Genomic DNA, 21,481 nt, shown 5'->3' on the forward strand with positions numbered 1-21,481 from the left:
ACAGTCAACAGTTATGGTGGTAATAACACCTATGCATACTGCTGATACAGTCCTACGCCCTTTCTCAGAATAATTCATCTGATACAGATTCCCAGAGAAGCTTGCTTCATATCGATTTTCCATATTACAGTCTTTCCCTCACATTATTCAGGGATGTATGGAAGTAGTAGGTCACATGATATTATTACCCTGTACTGAATAGGAAGAATGGGGAAGGGTGGAAACACTATAGAATATGTGACGTTCCATGAGTGTGGTTGAGTTGATGCTAGAATACGGGCCCAAGACGGTCATCTTTGTGATTCCTTTGAAAGTGTACTTCGTTCGATCTATCACTTAGTCTATATTGAGATGGAGTCTCCCTGTATTGCCCAAGCTGATCTCAAATCCATGGACTCAAGCAAGCCACATGCCTCAGCCTCCTGAATAGTTGATACTACTAGTGGGTGCCACTGCTCCTGACTTTGTATGTACAGTTTAAGACCACAGAGGATTGAAGAGGTTGGGGGTTTGTGACACTTAGCAAGCTGTGCCTTCGGCTGTCCCATATTTGTAAAAAATAAAAATAAAAAAAAAATAGCCGGTGGTCTTCCTATTGAAAGGCCATTAAGGAAAACCCCGGAATGGGCACCCTGTGTTTTATTATTTTTTTAATTTATTTAATTGTAACCAGATTCTATTCATTTAGCAACATCAAAAACTAAACCAAGTCAGGGAGATCATGAGCATATGTGGCTTGCTGCTGTGGTAACACCCAGTGCCTCCTCCTCGTCCCTGGAGAGATTTCTCTCCACATAAGAACCGTTGGCTTTCCAGACTACAAGAGTCCATGCACTTTATTCATTTGCTCCTCACTTAGTGGAGAATGCCCACCACACACTAGGTAGTTAAACTCTGGAGATTCTGAGATAAGAAAGCAAGGCCAGTCTCTGACCTTTGGTTGCTGTCAACAAAGAGTGGGAGACAAACCAGCCAGACTGCATCACATATATGATTGGAATGTGTGTGTGTGTGTGTGTGTGTGTGTGTGTGTGTGTGTGTGTGTAGGAGAATATATATAGATATATACAATATATATGTATGTATGCAGGAATATATATATGTGTATATATATATACATATACATATATATATATATATATATATATATATATATATACATATATATTCCCAAGCCATACCCATAATCCCAGTACTTTCAACCCAGCCCACACTGTATAGTGAGAACTTGCCTCAAAACAAAACTCAAATAGAAAACATAACACTGTCTACTGGGGCTTACAAAGCTATGTTCCTTCAGCCAGTACTTAGCTCAATCATGATTTTTTGAAGACTGACAGTACAATATTTAACTCCTTCACATAAGCAGAACATGGGAGAATAAAACAGCTTTTTTTTTTAACTCCCTGGTAAATCAGATGGCTGGGTTTTTTTTTTGGGGGGGTTGGTTTTTTGTTTTTTTGGGTTTTTGCTTTTATATGAATGTGTCATTCTCCTGGTAATCACGAACATATTTACCAGGAAGTTTCAGTGGTTATGTATAGATACAGACTTCTCTATCCTTGGTGGCAGTTACTGCATTAACTGGTCCTCAGTATAAAGTCTGGTTTTCCGCAGCAGTTATTTCCATGGAATAGTTGTTCCTAATTTAGTTCAGTATCACCTTTATTCCAGGCTTTTGGGCCTATTGATAAGCTATTTGTTGACATTTATATAACTGAGGTTTTTAAATCCTGTCTGGAAAAGCACTATGCACAGTAGATGTTGTACTGTGTATAATTTGAGGGGCCGAGCAAGACAGTCTTCAGCAACCAAAATTCCCCAGAAAGCAGCAAAACTTCAAAAGTATGCCAAGCCACATAGAAGTAAATGGATAGAGGCTTGGTAAAAATATTACCAACTCAAAACTGTTGATGACAGGATTTCGCTTGCAATCCCAGAGTGGGTTTCACATCTCTGCTTTGAACAACTTCAGTAAAGTTAAGTGATTTGAAATTGAATGCAGTGGGCTAAGCTGGTGAGACAGCTCAGAGCTATGGCAGGTCAAGGAAATGAAGGAAAGAGGCCTCATCTTCCAATCCCTCCTAGAAAGGCAGCCAGCACCTGCGGACGCCAAGCACGGCTGCATCTTGTTACATGTACAGAAGTTTCAAAATCAATTTGATTTCCACGGGTATGATTCTCTAGTGTACTTAATATGCTGTGGATGGATTTCCAAGAATAGTAAGAAGCAGTTACACTTCTCATGAATATATAGCAGATGAAGCACTCTGATTTATTATTCCATTCGATTTTAGAACATGCTTATGATTGAGAGAGAGAGAGAGGAAGAGAAATTCTTAAAAGCCAGAGTAGTGGGCCTGAGTTTTAATTCTCTTACTTTAAGGGAACTTTGGGTAAGTTTGTATCCAAGTTGGTCTGCCTGTAGAATTTAACAAAACCTCTAACTTATTACAATCGTTACTTTTAGATAACATATCTCCAAGCCATTCAATATATGTGCCCAGAATTGAGTTATCCTTGTATTTCAGATCTACTTTCTATTTAGGAAAACTTTTTTTTCTTCGTGCTAATCATTTTTTTTAAAAATTATATGAAACTCAGTGAGATAGATAACAATGAAAAACTTTCTAGATAAAAAAAATGAGGGCTGTCAAGATGATAGAAAGAGAAAACCAAGTTCTGTGAGTCGTGCACCAACCTCCATATACATGTGTCACATTCACACATGCTGCCAACCACACATACACACATACACAAAATAAGTAAATAAATGTAAAGGAAATAAAAGTATTGCATAGCATTAACTCAATTCTGAAACTCAGGAGAAGCCTAGAATGGACTCCAGAGTTATTAATCAAATATATGTAACATATATATAGTACATATAATATATGTGTAATATATATAATATAACATATATGTGCGTGTTATATATATTTGTTCTTTGAGCCAAGTTTTCACTATTTAGTCAGGCTATCCTCAAACTCTTGGTCCTCCTAGCTTTGCCTCTGGAGTGCTGGGGTCTACACGCATGCGTAGCCACGTCCAGCTTAAATAATACATTTTGGGTATCAATCAGGAAGTGTGTCGTTGCTGGTTCTCATTGTAACCTCCCTGGCATCACAGACTCCAGCAGTTTCCCTTTGTTTCCACTGATGGGGAGAGTACTCCTCTAGGCTGTCCTGTAGCACTCCCTCTTTTGGTGACCTTCTTGCCTCCATTTCTGTTACCTTTGGAACGTGTCAAGCATCACAGAGACGTTTAGTTTGGTGTAGATGCAACGCCAAGGAACTAGCGGGACTCAAACCCAGTGACAGAGGAGAAAGTTCTTTAACTTTGCTCCCTATGTTATTGATTTTGTAGTATTTGTTGTGTAGTTTGTGTGTGAGTATCCATGTCCTCGTACACGTGGGTGCACGTGGGTGCGTGTGTAGACTAGACATCAACAGTGAACATGTTCCTCTGGGAGACAGGCAGGCCATGACGTCCACCTGTTTAAGTGGGTGCATGGGACCCCAAACTCCAGTCTTCATAGTTCGCCTACTAAGCAATCTCCCTAGCCCCTGTCATTGATTTCTTATGCCTGGATGCAAAGTGTCCTTTAAAAATCCTGTATGTAAACATATTGTGCTAATTTTTTTTATTATTCCAATTGTAGATTAATTTTGACTCAATCTAATTTGCATCTCTAAGATACATTATAAGGAAAAGGGAACAGGTTCAGAAAAGGCCTAGGCTAGATTACAAAGCTAAGGCCAGTTATCAAAATACAGTGTTTACTTTAAGAATTCAGCAGGTCTGTTTGGTTAATGCCAGCCTGCACTGGTAGGGTTCCAGGAAGCAAGAGGGTAGAATCTCCACCCAGCCGGAGAGGCTGTGGCAGCATGCTTGAAACATCATGCAGGGGCCAGCTGCACCTGAGTGTGCTAGATATCTGCTCCCCTGCACCAAAGCTCAGTCAGGAGTGCATCAGACCCCCGGGGCTGTTGAAACATTTGTCTGCCAGACAGAGTCATCTGAATGTGAGAATACATGTGGATCTCATATAATGACACTGAACCAAATCAAATTATGTTTATCTATTTGGAAGTGACCTTCGGGGGAAGGAGGGGGATGCATGCTTTCTTCTTGCATAAGCAAATGTGTTCTCCGAAAGATTTCCACCAAGTGTTCTCTGTCACAGTATTGGGAGGAGCAATGTGCTAGCTGCTGGGGTGGCCGGCTGCCTGGCAGGCCCTGTGAGCACTGCTGTGTGTGACTCAAGGAAGAATTTGGGGAGAAAGCTAAGCCAAGGAGTAGGACACCAGGGAGTGGGAGGCCTTTCAGTAGAAGGAATCGGTGAAAGCCAGGTCTCTTACTCCTTATTTTAAGACTTGGCATTTGATACTGTGCCCCATACAGATAAGACACCCTGCATTCTAGGGTACGTAAACTGAACACTAAGGGTCCAATATTTAAATCTTGTTGATTGAATTCAAATATTAAACATTTGCACTTATTTTTTGAAAATTTCCATACACGTATATAATGTTCCTTGAATGTATTCACTCCTCACAACCTCCTTTCAAAATCTTTCATCGTATCTGCCCCACCGCAACTTCATGTCCTCCTTTTATTATCTGTTTGCTTGTTGCTATTTTCAACCCAATGGGTTCAATGGGACCATCCACTGGGGCTTAGGGAACCCACCAGTAGCTACACTCCTAAAGGAATGGACTCCTCCTTCCTCACGGCCATTAACTGCCAGTATCTGCTCAACTAGGGTGGGAACTTGGGGTCCCCTCCCTAATCCATGCTGGAGTTTTTAACTGGCTTGATCTTGCACCCATCTTACTCAGATAACCACAGCTACTATGAGCTTGCGTGTGCAATCGGTTGTCACCTCCAGAAGACAGCACTCCTTCCGAGTCCTCTGGTTCTCAATACTTCTACCGAGCTCCTATTACTCAATGTTCAATGTGGGCAGTGCCCATCTGTGGATGTGTTTGCTGGGGCCAGTGCCCATCTATGAGTGTGTTTGATGGGGGCAGTGTCCCACCTATGGGTGAGTTTGATTCAGGCAGTGCCCTATCTACAGATGTGTTTGATGCAGGTAGTACCCATCTATGGGTGTGTTTGATGGGAGCAGGGTTCTATCTATGGGTGTGCTTGATGCAGGCAGTGCCCCATCTATGGGTGAGCACCTACCATCACTTGTTCTCAGTACTTTGAGTAGGACTGAGTCTCTGCAGTGACCACACCCACTTCAGTAAGATGCTTCTTTGACCAAGGCTGGAAGCAGCACAAATCTATGGACATAAGCATAAATGTTCAGAAAGGAGTTAACAACATGACAACCCCAATACATTCTTCCCCTAGAGCCCATGAGTTCCCTAGGCATAGGTTTAGACCATGCTTGCAATACCAAGCTTGAACTCTTGCCTGTGAAGCAGGCCTCAAGTCCAAGAAAGAGAGCAATCTGTTGCCTCTGTAAAGTCTTGTCACTCCTGCACCAGTGGGCACATCTTGGCCAGTGTGGGTAAGACCACTGATGAATGTCCCCCTTCCAACGCTGTAAGAGCTGGCTTCCAGGGAGAATCCCAGTGACATCTGTTTTACTGGTTTCTTTCCCTGTCCTATGACCATCACAGAACATGGCGTCTCATCTGTTTGTGTGGCTCGTGTCACTGAACCTGGAGAAATGGTTGTCCCTATCATGCCTGTGGCCCTAGGTTTCACCTCTAGCAAGTACAACAAATAAATCATTAACATATATAGAAAAATTAATACTTTATAATAAAATTATTGTTGTAGTAAAACAACAATAGTAAAATGAATCCTAATATATTTGTTTTTTTTTTACTGGAAGCCATGCAGGCATATATATTAATTAATATTTTCCGTGTTTTACCTACAATTTGGACTAAGTGTTTTTACATTAAAAACTTTGAAAATCTCAGACAAGAAAAAAAAAACTTATTTTTTTATTGGGACATCACAAACTTCCCAGTAGAGAGAAAATATAGTTAGCTTGATTTAATCTGATTGTAAAACAAATTGAAATGTACTTTTTCCACTTATAAGAGTTAGGTTTAACTATAACAATTAGTTTAGGGCTCAATGGTTAAGAGCACTGACTGCTCTCCCAAAGGTCCTGAGTTCAATTCCCAGCAACCACATGGTGGCTCACAACCATCTGTAATGGGGCCTGATGCCTTCTTCTGGTGTGTCTGAAGACAGCTACAGTGTACTCTTATAAATGAAATAACTAAATCTTTTAAAACAAAATGAAACAAAACAAAAAACCAAAAAAGGCCCTCATGACAATTGAAGATTTACAATAGTAGTGGTTGGTGTTTCTTTGACAAACGAGAGTCAGTTAGTCCAGGAGGCATTTGTGGGATGTATTTTCACCCTCCTTGGGGTAAGGTGGTGTTGTTGCTGCCTTCAGAAAGCCAATCTCCTAGTCAGGAAACAAAGGAGTAAAGGAAGGGAGTGATCGTTGGCACTTGCAGAAACTGAGACTGCTTCATAGAAGCCAGGTCTTAGTCCTTTTGCGATGCCACAACAGAAACACCTAACAGTATTTATTTCTCAAGTTCTTGAAGCTGTGAAGTCCCAGATCCAGATAGCAGCATCTCGGTGTCTGATGGGGCTTCTTAGGAGATGTGTAGGCATCCGTTTCCTGGCTACACAGGACACGATGGAACCAAGGCCCGCCCATGGCACTGATCCCATGCATCTCAAAGATTAGGGCTTCAATAAATAAAGGCTGGAGATCGAGGAATGCTCGGTCCACACCAAGGAGACTTAAACGGCTTTTTGGAATGCCATTGGATGTCTCAAATGGAGTAGGAAGTGGGGAGAGGGTCAGGTACCCTCAGGCGAGGCAGACAACACAAGGCAAAACAATCCAGAGTGAGAAGCACAGGCCTGAACACAGTAAAGGAGTCGCGTTGGCAATACAGGCAGATGAGCTAGGGACAGGGCATCAGGAACCCGGATCCTTCAAAGCAATGTAGAATGGAATTTTCTTTCCCTGTGATTACCAGGGAATCCATCCCGGGTTCTTGAAGAAGGGCACACCACAACAGTTAAGAGAGAGTAATCTGTCTTAAGCCTATAAAGGTTATGCTAGAGAATTCACTGACCCGTTCTTTGTGTGTTCGTGAGATTTAGTCCCTCCTTGTTTGATGTTCACTACTTGTGTATGCCGTAGCATGGGACATGCTCACAACCCATCCCTCCTGTCTGTTTTCTGATGACTGAGCATGGGCAGAACCAAGGGTGCGACGGAACATCTAGAACTTGAGGCCACCAGGGCCGGGGGACCCAGAGAGAATGGGAAAGCAAAGCAATGTTCCCAGGCCTTGGCTTTTGGTTGCATCTGGTGTTCTCAGATCATGAAGGTCCCATGAGAAGGTGGTGCATTCCTAAACATCAGCTTTGCGTCTTATCCCCCTTCCCTCCCCCCCAGAACTTACACTCAGGTTATTCATTTTTTCCCACTTCAAACCACTTCTGTTTTCTTCTACCTTCTGACATGTTTGAGGCCAGGCCTCTAAGAAAGACATTCCTCCCATGCATACTGTTTTCTGCCTCTAAGCAACTGAGATCTCTAAATTTCCCCCATCCTCTCTGCTTGTAAATATTTTTTTTTAAAAAAAGAAGAACGTAAGGGAAAGAAGGTGAGCGCTTTAATTTGGGGATGCCTCCAAAGCTGTTCATTCATTTTACGAAGTAAAACGTATCTAATGGACAGAACATTCGTCAACCTGACGGAATATTAGTCAAAATTGGAAGCTCATTGCCAAGTAAATCACATTTATTTCATCTAGTATTAGACTGCCTCTTAAAAAAAAAAAAAACAGATGGAAAACATTAGCAGTAATAGTGAACAAACATCCAGGCTCCCAGAGGTCATTTTTAACCACCATTAACAATCTGGATCCCACAGATTAGCAAGGATGCAGAAAGCGGCAGTCCAGTAAGAGACACACAGAGCACAGCTGAGACTGCTTCTGTGACCTTGTTTACCTGACACTTAGACTGGAAAATAAATCCTCAGTGAGACGGGAACGTTCATATCTTCTAAGTTTTACATTGGCTATTTTTGCTCAGAAATCACAGCAAAATGTCTTATTTGTAATAGACACTACGCAAGATGTTAATAAAACCACCAAGGCTGGTGAAAAGAGTGGCCCATTGTTAACATCACCAGTAGATTTTCCTGCAGTCTGTCTGTTTCCATTTACCCGCTATTGTTTTAGGGGTGGTCTGTACATATAGTGTTAGTAATTACAAAGAGGAAAGGAACGATAGCTTTATATATCTTTATTTTTAATGTATTCATCCAATTGAAATGTAATGTAAGATAAACAGTTCTCCAAATATATTAATGAATCAAAAAGTCCGATCCACCACATGGTAAGAGCATGCTCCTGGAAGCACTCTCACTTCTCTAAGTCATTCTCTGAAGGTTAGATTGAGAAATTCTCTCACCACCAGTGAGGACGCTCCGAGGTGTGGACCAACCTGCTTGCCCTTCTCTGTTGGAATTCATATTTCATCAGTAGGGAACTTCTGTACTGGTCAGCTGACGCTACATAGTCAGCCCTGCCTGCACCCACCACACATCTTCACTTCAAGACATCACCATGCACAGTTTACATATTCATGACTGGTTACCAACCTGTTACTTTTCTAGTAGAGAAAAGTCAGATTCCTTAGGGATCCTATCGAGGTCCACCATTGGGAAACTTCACAGGCATTTTCCTCACTGTAAGGAAAAGAGAATCTCACTGTCCTGGACCAAGAGTACACCTGGGACTAATAGAGAGATCAAGTTCAAGATGTATCGAAATGAAGTTGTGTGAATATGCTCGACTTGTTAGAGAATGCCTGCCAGTAAGAAACGTAGGGGTGGGGGTGGGGAGGGTGAAGGATATATTAGGCTCTGCCCCCAAATGTGAGTACATTTGAATAAACAGCAAGCAGAGAATTGAAGTGATAGATACATTTTGGCTGGCACCACTTAAGATTTATGCCCTCCTGGGGTTCCTTCAGTAACAACAAAAGACACTCCACTGGGGGCTTGTTGTTGTATGTCCAGCCCTGTGAGGCGCTGGCTGGATGTAGAGAAGAGACAGAGAGGGCCCTTGCCTCCTGCAGTGACTGACCTAGTGGGTGAAGAAAAGAGAAGGGAACGCCCTGTGCCCCCTCTGGGACACAGTGTGGGGAATCTATAAAACCTTCTCAGAAAGCCATTACCTGTTAGTACAGAAAGTTACAGAAAGTAACCTAAGATTTGAAAACAAAATCACCTAGTTAGCTGGATGAATGGGTTAAACCTTTGCTGTCTTTGGGCTCTCCCTTTCGGGAAGACTCAATTTGCTGTAGATAAATGTATCATTTCATTTGCCATTGTTCTGGTTAGCATGTAGCAAAACAGAAGCAACAGTCTAATATAGTTCTTACTATAGACGGCTGGCTGGCTTATTTAGTTCGGTTTGGGTGCTGGGGTTGAGGCAGTAGCCTGGTGCTTGCAACCCTGTGCTTAGCTCCTGGACTCCAACCTCTGCTCCCACATTCCTTTTTATGGGTAGGAATGAGTTATCATGACGGGAAGCTATCGCTGAGTAAGTAAATCTGTACAAACTAACAGATAATCTCTTTCACATCTCCGCTGTAGATAGAATACATCTCTTTCAGCTGGCTATCAATGGCCAGGAGATCCTCCAGGCCTGACTGTTCCCCCAACACAAGACCTCCTTCCTTTTTTACTGTTATAGATTTTGGAGATACCAAAAGTTTAGGAAACTACTCCCTCGGCCAGTCTGAGGGCCTCCTCTCTCGAGCGATGGAGCTGTTCTACGGCCAGTCGGGCTCTAACCTCGTGTTCTAGAGTGCTTCTGAGATTCAAAGAAGTGGTACCTACCCATTCTCAAGAACATCACTGAGTCCTGTGGTTTTCTAACTTCAGCTCATGTTAAATAATAACATAAGCTTTTTCTAGGTGTGAAAAAGAAAGTGAAAAACTCGGGGAAAATCGTCCATGCAAACTAATATTTTTTCCTTTATTTTTTTTTTAAAGGTGAACATACACAAGAAACCAATTCACCTCACTCACTCAAAAAGGATGTAGAAAACATGGGAAAAGGTAAAGACAAGTTTGGAAGCTGTATACTTCTCTTGGCTCTTAAAGAGTACAGAGATAATAAGAAGATATTTTTGTTCTGCACCATATTTTAAGCTTGACAAGCAACATATGAATAATATATGGACCATTGGGTGGATATAATTGAGATTAATGCATACATATCAATCAATACATGACACTGTAATATAATACTTTAAAATAATATATTACATTGATTTATATTCATGGATTTCTGCACAAAATCTATCCTATGTCTATGCAAGACTTTTTAAACCGGTAAAATATTTTGTCTTATAATAACAAATTGCCAGATATAACAGTTCTCTAGAGAGTTATTTGTAAGGATTAGTAAAATGGCTCTTCTTTTTTTTCCCCCATTAGAGGAACTTCAGAAGGTTTTGTTTGAGCAAATAGATTTGCGGAGGCGACTGGAGCAAGAATTCCAGGTGTTAAAAGGAAATGCGTCCTTCCCAGTTTTCAGTAAGGATTCCTTTTCATTCATCCTATTTGTGGGAATCTCTATCGTTAGACTCAAGAGTGAGTTTAAGCCAGAAGTGGCTAAGTCCAAAGCCCACACAGCCTGCCCACACTCTGTTGAAGTAATCACACACGTTAATCTCTTATCTGTGCTCCAAATTAACTCAAAGGTAAGATCTCTATTTATGATCTGATGTATGGGTAGCAGCCAGTGTATGTGCATTTTAATGTATGTATATAAACACAATTTAATGTATGTATATAAGCACACAATTCAGTATGAAATGTGTTCACATATTGAAATATGTCCAGACTATCTATTTTAATTTACAATAATCCCTTGGTATTTATTAGTTTCTAAAATAAGAAAAACAAAGGTGCAGGTAGCCTTTATTCTTAGCTCTGGCTAGCCACTGATGTGGGTGAGAGATGTGTGTAAACAGGAAGATTTAAACAGACTGGCGTCCACACATCTATTCGATTACCGTAGCTCCCTCTTACCTTGAAGAGATAAGGCAGGCAGCACCCAGTAGGTGCACAAAACTTGCAGATAGTTTCAAGCCCCCCTCCCCACACTCTTTTTCCTCTCTATTCACATTCATGCAATAAAGTTTAATCTGAGAGATTAGTAATAACGACCAAGGACAAAGATAGAACAATTGTGACCACCTATATTATAATAAACCTTACTTAAAATTATGAATTGCTTGTTTCTAGAATTTTCCACTTAATGTTGTTAGGCTACACTTGACCACGTATAAACAGAATCAAAGAAACCAAAACCCAGAGTTAAGGGACACTACCATAGTTAAATTAATTTAATTTTAATAGTTTTATACCCTCGATCTATTTTATGGGGACATTTGATTCCAATGTGAAGCAGGAAATCAGGTTATCGTTGTTCCCAGGGTCAGAGAATTTCAGAAAGGCTTCATAGTAGGTGTCTATGTAAAACTGCAAAATTCACCTGCCATGATGGGATAGTGCAGAAACAAATGCATCATGGGAGTGTTTCTTGGGCTTCTAGGAGGTTCCCTTTGCTGTATTCTTCTCCTCAGAAAAATGAGAGTGAGAAAGGAAATAGCATGCAAACAAATCTTTAAGATTTATTTTTATTTTAAATTGTGTGTGAGTGTGTATATGTGTATGTAAGTGTGTATATGTGTGTGTGTGTATATGTATGTGTGTGTATGTGTGAGTGTATGTGTGTGTGTGTGTATGTCTATCAGTGTGTGCATATGAGTACTTGAATGCAGGTACCCAAGGAAGCCAGAGATGTCCTGGAGCTGGAGTTAACGGGCAGTTGTTAGCGCCCAACGTGGGTCCTGGGAATCAAACCCTGGTCCTCTGCAAGAGCAGGACATACTCTTACCTGCTGAGCCATCTCTCCAACCCCAGTATTTTTTTAAGTATGCAAATTTAAATTTTTTTCTGAGACACTACTTTAGAATACTGGCATGTCTGGTGGAATCTGAACAGCATAACACCTGAGCTGCATAAAGCTCCAGCCGCAGGAAGAATGTGACCCGTGGCCTCACAGCGAAGAGGGGAACAAATGATTTGTTTCCACGTAGCTAAGCTGATCTGACTGTGGAGCTGAGGCATCGCTGCTTTTAGATCTAGCAGAGTGGGTTCTAGTCCACTGAAGCCCCAGAAAGCCCTCTCAGTTCCCGAGAGGCCAGTGTGGTCATAATTTGTTCTACTAGTAACAGCTAATTAATAGTCATTTAAGAGAACATGCAATTCACAGTATATATTCGATGTATATATGCTTATACATTGTCCTTACTCTAACATAAGTCATATACACTAAAGCAATGTTAGGCTGGGCCAGGGCATAACTCAGCCCTGAGTTCAGTCCCTATCACCACACAGAAAACAAAAACAATGTAACAAACAAAACTAGAACCTAGCAGTCATTTTGGGTTTTTTGTTTTTGTTTTTTTAAAGGTTTATTTATTTATTTTTATGCATACGTGTACAGTGTAGCTGTACAGATGGCTGTGAGCCTTCATGTGGTTGTTGGGAACTATACTTAGGACCTCTGCTCACTCCAGTCAACCCTGCTCGCTCTGGTCGGCCTGCTTGCTCAGTCCCTGATCACTCTGGCCCAAAGATTTATTTATTATTATAAATAAGTACACTGTAGTTAACTTCAGATGCACCAGAAGAGGGTGTCAGGTCTCATTACCGGTGGCTGTGAGCCACCATGTGATTGCTGAGATTTGAACTCAGGACCTTCAGAAGCGCAGTCATCTGAGTCATCTCACCAGCAAGATCTGAGTTGACATGAGCCAGCCTGTGACTGCCACACATGTGAAGTATTGCAATAAACAACATTTTCCAGTTTGGGACATGTGAAACCTACTCCACCCACCAAGGAATTGGTGTAGTTATACCTAACTTGGAATAATGCTTGGTTTAGACATACTAAAAAAAAGACAGTTTCACTCCATGAAATTAGGAAATATGCGTTATGTTCTTGTTATCTAAGTAGGACTGTGGTAGGCCGGCATGCAGACTCAGCCTCCCATGATGGGAACAGGAAACCTGAGCTCTGGAAGCCACACCTGGAGGAAGCACAGGAGACTCCAAGAGGTCTGGAAAGCTTTTTACAAAGGTGGACAGACTTTCACAGTCACAGGCAAAAATCCAGGTTCTTTGGAGCACTCACTGACACACAGTTGCGGAGCTATAGGGTGTGGCCATTCGGACTCTTAAGTTCTAAAATCTACCAGACCTGAGCAAGCTTCTCCTCCCTGGTTGCCTGACCTGGAAACTGCCAACTGGGGCAGATAATTCCTGTCTCCCAGGATGAAAGCACAAAGTGACACAATCCATGCAAAACGCTGTGCGTGAACTCGGTTTAAGTTAGGTATTCAATAGCTGCCGTCGGTAGTCCGAGGTGGTGGCGGTGAAGTAGGGTGAGGAGGGGAGACTCAGCTCTGAGCTGCACCGAGGATCACTAAAACATTGGACTGTGGGGTATTTGTGTGGTTCTGAGGGCTGAGCTGAGTTACAAAAATGAGTTCTGAATATAGATAGTGAGCAGGTGTCATAGGAGAAAAGAGGCAGACGAGGGAGAGGAAAAGAACCTGGGGAGAAAGAACGGGAGGAAGGAGAGGAAAGAAGCAAATAAAGAAGTAGAAAAAAAGTGAAGAGGGGAGTGGAGGAGCCTGCATCCTGGGGGCAGAAGAGCCCACATCTTTAGTAGAAGGCAGAAGTCTGGAGGTGGCGAAGCCAGCTAACCTCTAACTGTGTTGAACGGCTTCCCAGAACTTAAATTCATGAGCCTGACCATGCTGGGGAAACCCAGAGGAGGACAGGACCCTGGCACCAGGCAGGAAGGCAGGCTGAGAACAGGTGCTCAAGGGGGCTCTCCAGGTTCGGTAGCAGCATGCACCCTTGCTTGCAGGAGGCATGCTCCCTGGCCTCTTTTCCAACTGCACCACAGTCAATGGAAGCTATAGTGTCCACCCCAACTCCTCTCTGCTCCGGCCCACACCATTCCCCTAAAATGCCATCTCTAACATAAACTTCTGCATCCAAGAATCTGTCTTTGGACCCGCTCACTCGCAGCTTATTTACGGGTCTACATTAACTCCTGCCTGGCGAAAGCCCTCAGCCGGCACCCTCTGCCTCTGCACATTTTCACTTCTTCCTCTCTCTACTCCAGTGGCCACAGAGACCACCCTTTCTCCAACTTTCCCTCTAGTTCTCTTGACCTCCCTGGCTCAGGCCCTCCTCCCCCAACTGTGACACAGTTCAAGTGGCTCTACCACCGGGAGGGAAGCCTTCGCATGCTGGCATTGACGCCCTTTTCTATCACCTGGTTGTATCTTTCCAGTGTTCTCTGATGGCTTCCACCCAACCATGCTGCCGTCCCCCTCCCCAACACTCCTCTGTGGCCACGTTCAACACTGGCATTCTGTGGGTACAGATTGCTCTTAGGAAGTGGTAGACTTGAGTGTTGATGTTGTATTTAAAATTAACATTGACTGTGAAAAACGATATAGGATCAGCAAAGGTTGTTGCGCGGAGGTGCTCTGCTGAGTTAAGGAGTTAGTCCTGGATTCTGTGGGTTTAAAGAGAAGAGAGTGAATAGGTTAGTCAGTCGCATAGGAGCGTATCAATGAGCAGGCAGAGCTTTGTGAATGTTGGGATTCATCTAAAGTGCCCTCAATTTAGATTCTCATAAAGTATCACTCTTCTTTAAAAAAAAAAAAAAAAGATTTATATGAGTACCCTGTAGCTGATTCCAGAAACACCACAAGAGGGCATGAGATCCCATTAGAGATGGTTGTGAGCCACCATGTGGTTGCTGGGAATTGAACTCAGGACCTTATTAGAGCAGACAGTGCTCTTACCCGCTGAGCCATCTCTCCAGACCCAGTATCACTCTTCAGATGTATTTTCTGGTTACTTATTTTTCTTTTTTTATGTGTATGTTTGTCAGAGGTGGGCAAATGTGTGTACTGGAGCACATACATATAGATACATACCGTGGAGGCCAGAAGACAGTCGGGGGGGGGGGGTGTCATTCCTCAGGAAAGCTTTTTCCTTTGAGACAGGGTCTTTCTTGGCCCTCACCAATTGGACTAGGCTGGCTGGCGACCTAGCACCAGAGACACTCCTGCCTCTGCTTCCCCATCACAGGATTACAGACCTGTGAAGCCATTCCTAGCATTTTTAGATGGTTTCTTGGGGCTGAACTCAGGTCACGGGGCAACCTTTGCCCACTGATCATCCCCACAGACCCCTGAGTGTTTCTTACTGAAAACAAACTCAGTGTCACCTAGATGAAGCCTATTGTCAACATCATCAGGCTGTGACCATTAGACATGCCACATGGGTGTTCTTACTCATGGTCCCAGGAATGCATGCTGTACACAGCTGCTGTTGGGAAATTTCTTTTTGCCTCCCATATTGAGGAAGGAACCTAAGACCTTGTGCATGCTAAGCAAGCCTTCTACCCTAAGATACAGCTCCCCATGCAGAATCTCCTTAAATAGTAAAGTATCAGTTTTGTGACATGTAACCAATATTCCTTAAATTCACCTTTAAATGGTAACTATGGTGTTTCCTGGGATGTTGAATGTATAATTTCTTTTCACGCTGAAAATTTCTGTTTCTCTCTAAGCAAATCCATCAGTCTTGGGTGTAGAACTGCATGCTTGTCAGTAGTGGAGCAATCTCAGCACTGGAGACATAGAAGCAGGGGGTTTAGGAGATCAGGGTCAGCCTCTGGGACATAATGAGCTTGAGGCTAGCCTAAACTGCTGAATTTGGTTTCAAACAAAATGAAGCAAAAGTTTAATGAATTCTTTGCTCTTGGCCTTTTGCCATCGATGCCCTTTCCACTCCAATTTAAGAAAGACATTCCCCATTTCTCTAACCCTCGATGTTCTGCCTCTTAAGGAACTGAATTCACTGTATCGCAGCAGAGCATGAAATAAGGAACATCTAGTAGCCTCTATAAATGTCTTGTGAACCTAAATTGCCCTTTGCTGTCCCACCCTATGCCCCGGAACTTTCTAGGATCCAGGCAAGTGTCCCAGCTGGGTCATCAGCTCCTGGCTGCCCCTTATCCTCATCCCCTCCCCACCCCACCCCCCCGCCCAATTACCACTCTGGGCAGATCGCTGGCTGACTAGAGGAATCTACTGTGAGGAAAGTTCTCTTCTCACACGAGGAAAAGGAGAGAGAGAGAGAGAGAGAGAGAGAGAGAGAGAGAGAGAGAGAGAGGGAGAGAGGGAGAGAGAGAAAGGAAAGAGAGGAAGGAAGGAAAGAAGGGAAGAAAGAAAAAGAAAGAAGAGAGAAAGAGAAAGAAAGAAAGAAAGAAAGAAAGAAAGAAAGAAAGAAAGAAAGAGGAAGGAAAGAAGAGAGAAAGAGAAAGAAAGGAAGGAAGGAAGGAAAGAAAGAAAGAAAGAAAGAAAGAAAGAAAGAAAGAGAAAGAAAGAAGAGAGAGAAAGAAAGAAGAGAGAAAAAGAAAGAAAGAGAAAGAAAGAAGAGAGAAAAAGAAAGAAAGAAAGAGAGAGAGGAAGGAAAGAAGGAAAGAAAGAAGAGAGAAAGAAAGAAAGTAAGAAAGAAAGAAAGAAAGAAAGAAAGAAAGAAAGAGGAAGGAAAGAAAGAAAGAAGAGAGAAAGAAAGAAAGTAAGAAAGAAAGAAAGAAAGAAAGAAAGAAAGAGGAAGGAAAGAAAGAAAGAAGAGAGAAGGAAAGAAAGAAAGAAAGAAAGAAAGAAAGAAAGAAAGAAAGAAAGAAAGAAAGAAAGAAAGAAAGAAAGAAAGAAAGAAAGGCAGGCAGGCCTCTTGTCTGGGAATATGGCAGCTATATGGAGGTTCTAGGGGGCAAGCCATTAGAGATGGCTTTAATACCAGGTCAGTTTGTGGTGGATGTTTCTCTTGTTACCCCGTGCCCAGACTGTGGACTCTGACCAACTCCAGGGCCTCCTGCTGTGTGATGGCTACCAACTCCTCCCACAGCACCTAACTTCTAATCAGCATCAGGACATATAAGAATCACGCACTTCTGCTCCCGGCATGAGACTGCAGAAAGGGCATTTGTCCCTGACCAAATAAGTTTGTTCTGCATCAGATCTTATAATGTTAAAATAAGAATATTTCCCAGGGACATCATTCTCTCCCAGTTCCTTCCAAGGAAGGTTCAGGGACCCAGGGCAGGGCACCAAAGCTCTGGCCCTCTGGTGATAATGCTGTTTTTTTTTAATCCCATTCCTTCAGTCTTCACTGATTCTCACTGAAGACTGCTGTGGGCCTAGAGATTTTTAAAGTATCTAAAACTTACCTTCCCGTCCTGGGAACTCACTATATAGCTAGATGGAAGACAGTTGTATCCCAGCTAGTAATATGTACTTTGGATGTGTTAGAGAAGATATGTGCAGCTGGCTGGAAGAATCCAAAAGAAAGATAGCTGCTTCTGGTAGGAGAGCCCAGGGAACTGGGAGACTTTTTACAGGGAGGAAGCATTTGAACTGGGATTTAGGAAAATGAAGGTGCTTGCTATAAGTACCTGTGGTACCTGTGGTAGACCACAGCAGGAACAAGGAAGGATCCAGAGACAAGGAACATAATGCCTGTTTACAAGCTGGGGAGTGGGTGGTTGGCTTGCAATGTTCCTGGAATTTCCCCCTTGACCTCTGCCACAGTCTGCCTGCGATGCCCCTTCCTCCTTCCTCCCAAAGATGCTCTTTAGCTCTCTGCTCGGCACCCCCATACCCCCTCATTGACCCACCCTGTCGCCACTACTCTAAAATCTTCCTCATCACATTTAGACATGAAAGTAGGGCTCTGATGCTTTTCGAACACAAACGATAATGTATGCCTTGGTTTGGGGGGAAGGAATTATAATCGTATAGAAAGGTAAATGCCAAGAAAGTGAAAGACCAATTATTTTTATTCCCCGAGACTTAGGATTTGTGACCTTGAAAATGTTGGGAAGCCGCTGAAGTTTTTTTTCAGGCAGAATTTTAGGGAAATGACAGGGATTTGTGGAGGAGGAACTAGAGATGTGAGGCCCTCAGAAGCCTGTTCAGAAGGAGGCACCGGCACATGGGAGGTGACAAGGGAGCTGGTGGGGGAATCACAGAGCATCCACTGACAGTTAGATGACTGTAAAGGTAAAGAAAGAAGAGAAGAAAAGCTGTGGGTGAGGTTTCTGTATTTCTCCAAGCTTCTGCCTATCAGCCACAGTGCAGTGTGAATCTATGTCTTTTTGTTTTTTTTTTAAGGGGAAAAAGCAATGTTATCCAGGACTACACTTTAAAAAACAAACCCATGCAGAACATGCTGTGCTGTGCTGTGCTGTGCTGTGCTGTGCTGTGCTGTGCTGTGCTGTGCTGTGCTGTGCTGTGCTGTGCTTGCTATAGGTTTGGAAGGAATTTAGAAAAAAAATAAAATAATTAACACATAGAATGTCAATGCTGTTCTATATAGCAGCCACCTGGGATTGTGGCCAAGTCTATAGCATTGATGAGACTAAAGAAGACCACAACAGGGCTGGCATGGGATGGGAAGGCTTGATATTTGGAGAGGCAGGCTGGCATACAAGACACTAAGCTGCAAGGGATCCAGGCAAGCATTTTCTTACTACCCAGAAGGCATCACAAGTGTGCAGTGTTCAGCACTGCCTGAGCTACTCCCTTCCTCACTGGCAGCTCTGCAGACAGTAGGGGATTTCCATGCTGTGACTTGCACAGGTAGAGAACATGTCTGCAATGCACATTTCTGGGTGGTTCTTACATACAAAGGAACAGACTCAATAGAGCATGGGATACCTCTGTAAAAAGAGGTGGCATTACCTCTCAGAATTTCCTGTGTAGTCTAATAAAATTATAGTGTTGAAAACATATCTTCAAATCACTAAATGGTTTACTTACAAATAAAAAAGTAGACCTGTGGCATGTTCCTGTAACCGTTGGGAGGCAGAAATATCAAGGCCAGCCTGATTAGAGAGTTCAAGACCAGCTAGGGCTACACAGGTATTGTCTTTAAAAGAAAAGGACAAGGAAGAGGAGGGGGAGAAGTAGAGGAGGAGACAGGAGAAGGGAGAAAGGAGGAGAAGGAGGAAAGGTGAGGGGAGAGGAAAAGAGAGGTGAAGAGAGAGGGGAGGTGAGAGAGGGAGGGGAGAGGAGGGGAGGGGAAAGGAGGTGGGGAGAGAGGAAAGAGGGCAGGGGAGGGGAGGGCAGGGGAGGGCAGGGGAGGGGAAGGCAGGGGGAGGGCAGGGGAGGGGGGGAGGGGAGGGGAGGGGAGGGGAGGGGAGGGGAGGGGAGGGGAGGGGAGGGGAGGGGAGGGGAGGGGAGGGGAGAGGAGAGGAGAGGAGAGGAGAGGAGAGGAGAGGAGAGGAGAGGAGAGGAGAGGAGAGGAGAGGAGAGGAGAGGAGAGGAGAGGAGAGGAGAGGAGAGGAGAGGAGAGGAGAGGAGAGGAGAGGAGAGGAGAGGAGAGGAGAGGAGAGGAGAGGCCTAAAAGGGGTAGGAGACTCTAGGCTGCTGTCAGCCATATTTTTCAAATGTAGTCATCCTTCCATATCTATGGGGATTAACTCCAGGACCCTCTGCACATAACAAAACTTCATGAATATGCCAGGGTCATATAGCATTGCTTAGTGTTTTCATTTAAATCATGTCAATCTTCTCACATACTTTAGTCTACAGGTAATGCACCGTGGGCCACAACCTCACATGGGGTCACATAAGAGGATGTGGGAGTCATGCAAATTGGGGCAACAGTCAAAGGTTTCTGAACAGTAAATGACCAAAAGTTGGCTGCAAATCAAAAGCATGATGAAGCAAGGTGTCTGGGCAGTGCTTGCTTCATTTTACAGAGCACTATTCCCTGCTGACCACCACTGGCTTGCTGGCCAAGTCATGCCCAACCACGAAATGCTACAGGAATGCCTCGGCTTGAGAACCGTGTGTTTTGAATTTCATAATTACCACACAAAGTTGTGTGCTCTTTAAACAGAATGTGTAGTTACAGAAAACAATTTTAAAACTGTTTTGTTTTGTTTTTTAATGTGTATGGGTGTTTTGCTCTCATACCTATCTATGCACTACATGTCAAGTGCCAACAGAAGGTAGAGGAAGACCCTGGAATTAGACAGTTGTGAGCTGCCATGAGGGTGCCAGCGGCCTCTGAAAGAACAGCTAGTTCTCTTAACTTGTGACATCTCTCAAGGACCTCGTACACATATTTTTTATATCTCCCTCTCATCATTCCTCAGCTTATAAGGACCAATTTAGCCGGGTGTGGTGGCGCACACCTTTGATTTCAACACTTGGGAGCCAGAGGCAGGGGGATTTCTGTGAGTTTGAGACCAGCCTGGTCTACAAAACAGGTCCAAGACACTCTGGGTTGTTACACAAAGAAACCCTATCTCAAAAAAGAAAAAAAAATCAATTTAATTTATCTTTTAACTATATGGTGTTAGAATGCTTGTTTTGTTTGGTTTTTTTAATCAATGTTTGAGCTGCTGACTTGAGTTTTCCTAAAAGAATCATTTATTGATTCTTTTTTTTTTTTTTTTTTTTTTTGGTTTTGGATTAGGATAGAATTTCCAACAATTTCTGAAATGGCCCTAAGCATACTTCTGCCATTTTGTGGTACATATCTATGTAAAACCACGTTCTCGGTATTGATAATTACAAGATCAGACTATCAATCAACTCCAGCAAATGCCGAAGGTATCCAATAGTATCAAACACTCTGCTAACATTTAACTCTTTACATAAAGTTAGGCAGAGCCATCTGAGTATGCCAGAAAGCTGTTCTAAAACAAACTCCTTTATGATTGATATATCAATCAATGTTTGTCTTGTATACCTACTTTATATACCTACATACCTAGGTCACACAAATGCTTCTCAGAGGAAGCATAGAACGAGTTTCAGAAGCTCTGCTCTGTCGCTGATATAGATAGACGCTGTGTGGACAGAACATACTCCATTTTGTTTATTACAGGTTCGGGGTCATGTTGTTGATGTTCTAAGGTTGGTTCAATCCTCATCCCAGGAGTCTAGGATTTGGAGGGCCAGATGAGCACTAAACCTGGATTTTGCATCTTCCTTAGTTTCCTTCTTTTTCTCTCCTCCCCAGATAACTTTCAGGATCAGATGAAAAGGGAACTGGCTTACCGAGAAGAGATGGTGCAACAGTTACAAATCGTAAGACACATTTCTGTTTATAAATGCATGCAACATCCCTGATTTGTATTCAAAGCCCTCAATGCATGCCCCACTGTGTTCTGCCAGGAATCCTTTGGTCCACTTACCTCTCCGCTGGTTGAGATGCTAATTACCAAGGGATTTACGTAGGCTCAGAGTAAACAGATGTGTCAGTGTGTTTCTT

The 21,481-nt window shown here is 43.0% G+C and overlaps 1 protein-coding gene across 1 annotated transcript in view; it reads left to right on the plus strand.

Annotated features, from left to right (window-relative positions):
- Positions 1–21,481, plus strand: part of Skor2 (SKI family transcriptional corepressor 2) — a 41,792-nt gene that overhangs the window by 7,173 nt on the left and 13,138 nt on the right. Inside the window, exons 4-6 of the mRNA XM_021151021.3 lie at positions 10,076–10,141; positions 10,523–10,621; positions 21,230–21,297. Of these exons, the coding sequence (XP_021006680.1) occupies positions 10,076–10,141; positions 10,523–10,621; positions 21,230–21,297 (233 nt within the window). The remainder of the gene's footprint in view (positions 1–10,075; positions 10,142–10,522; positions 10,622–21,229; positions 21,298–21,481) is intronic.

This window comes from Mus caroli, unplaced genomic scaffold, assembly GCF_978045245.1.
Source record: "Mus caroli unplaced genomic scaffold, Mus_caroli_1 scaffold_19, whole genome shotgun sequence".
Taxonomy (NCBI): Eukaryota; Metazoa; Chordata; class Mammalia; order Rodentia; family Muridae; genus Mus; species Mus caroli.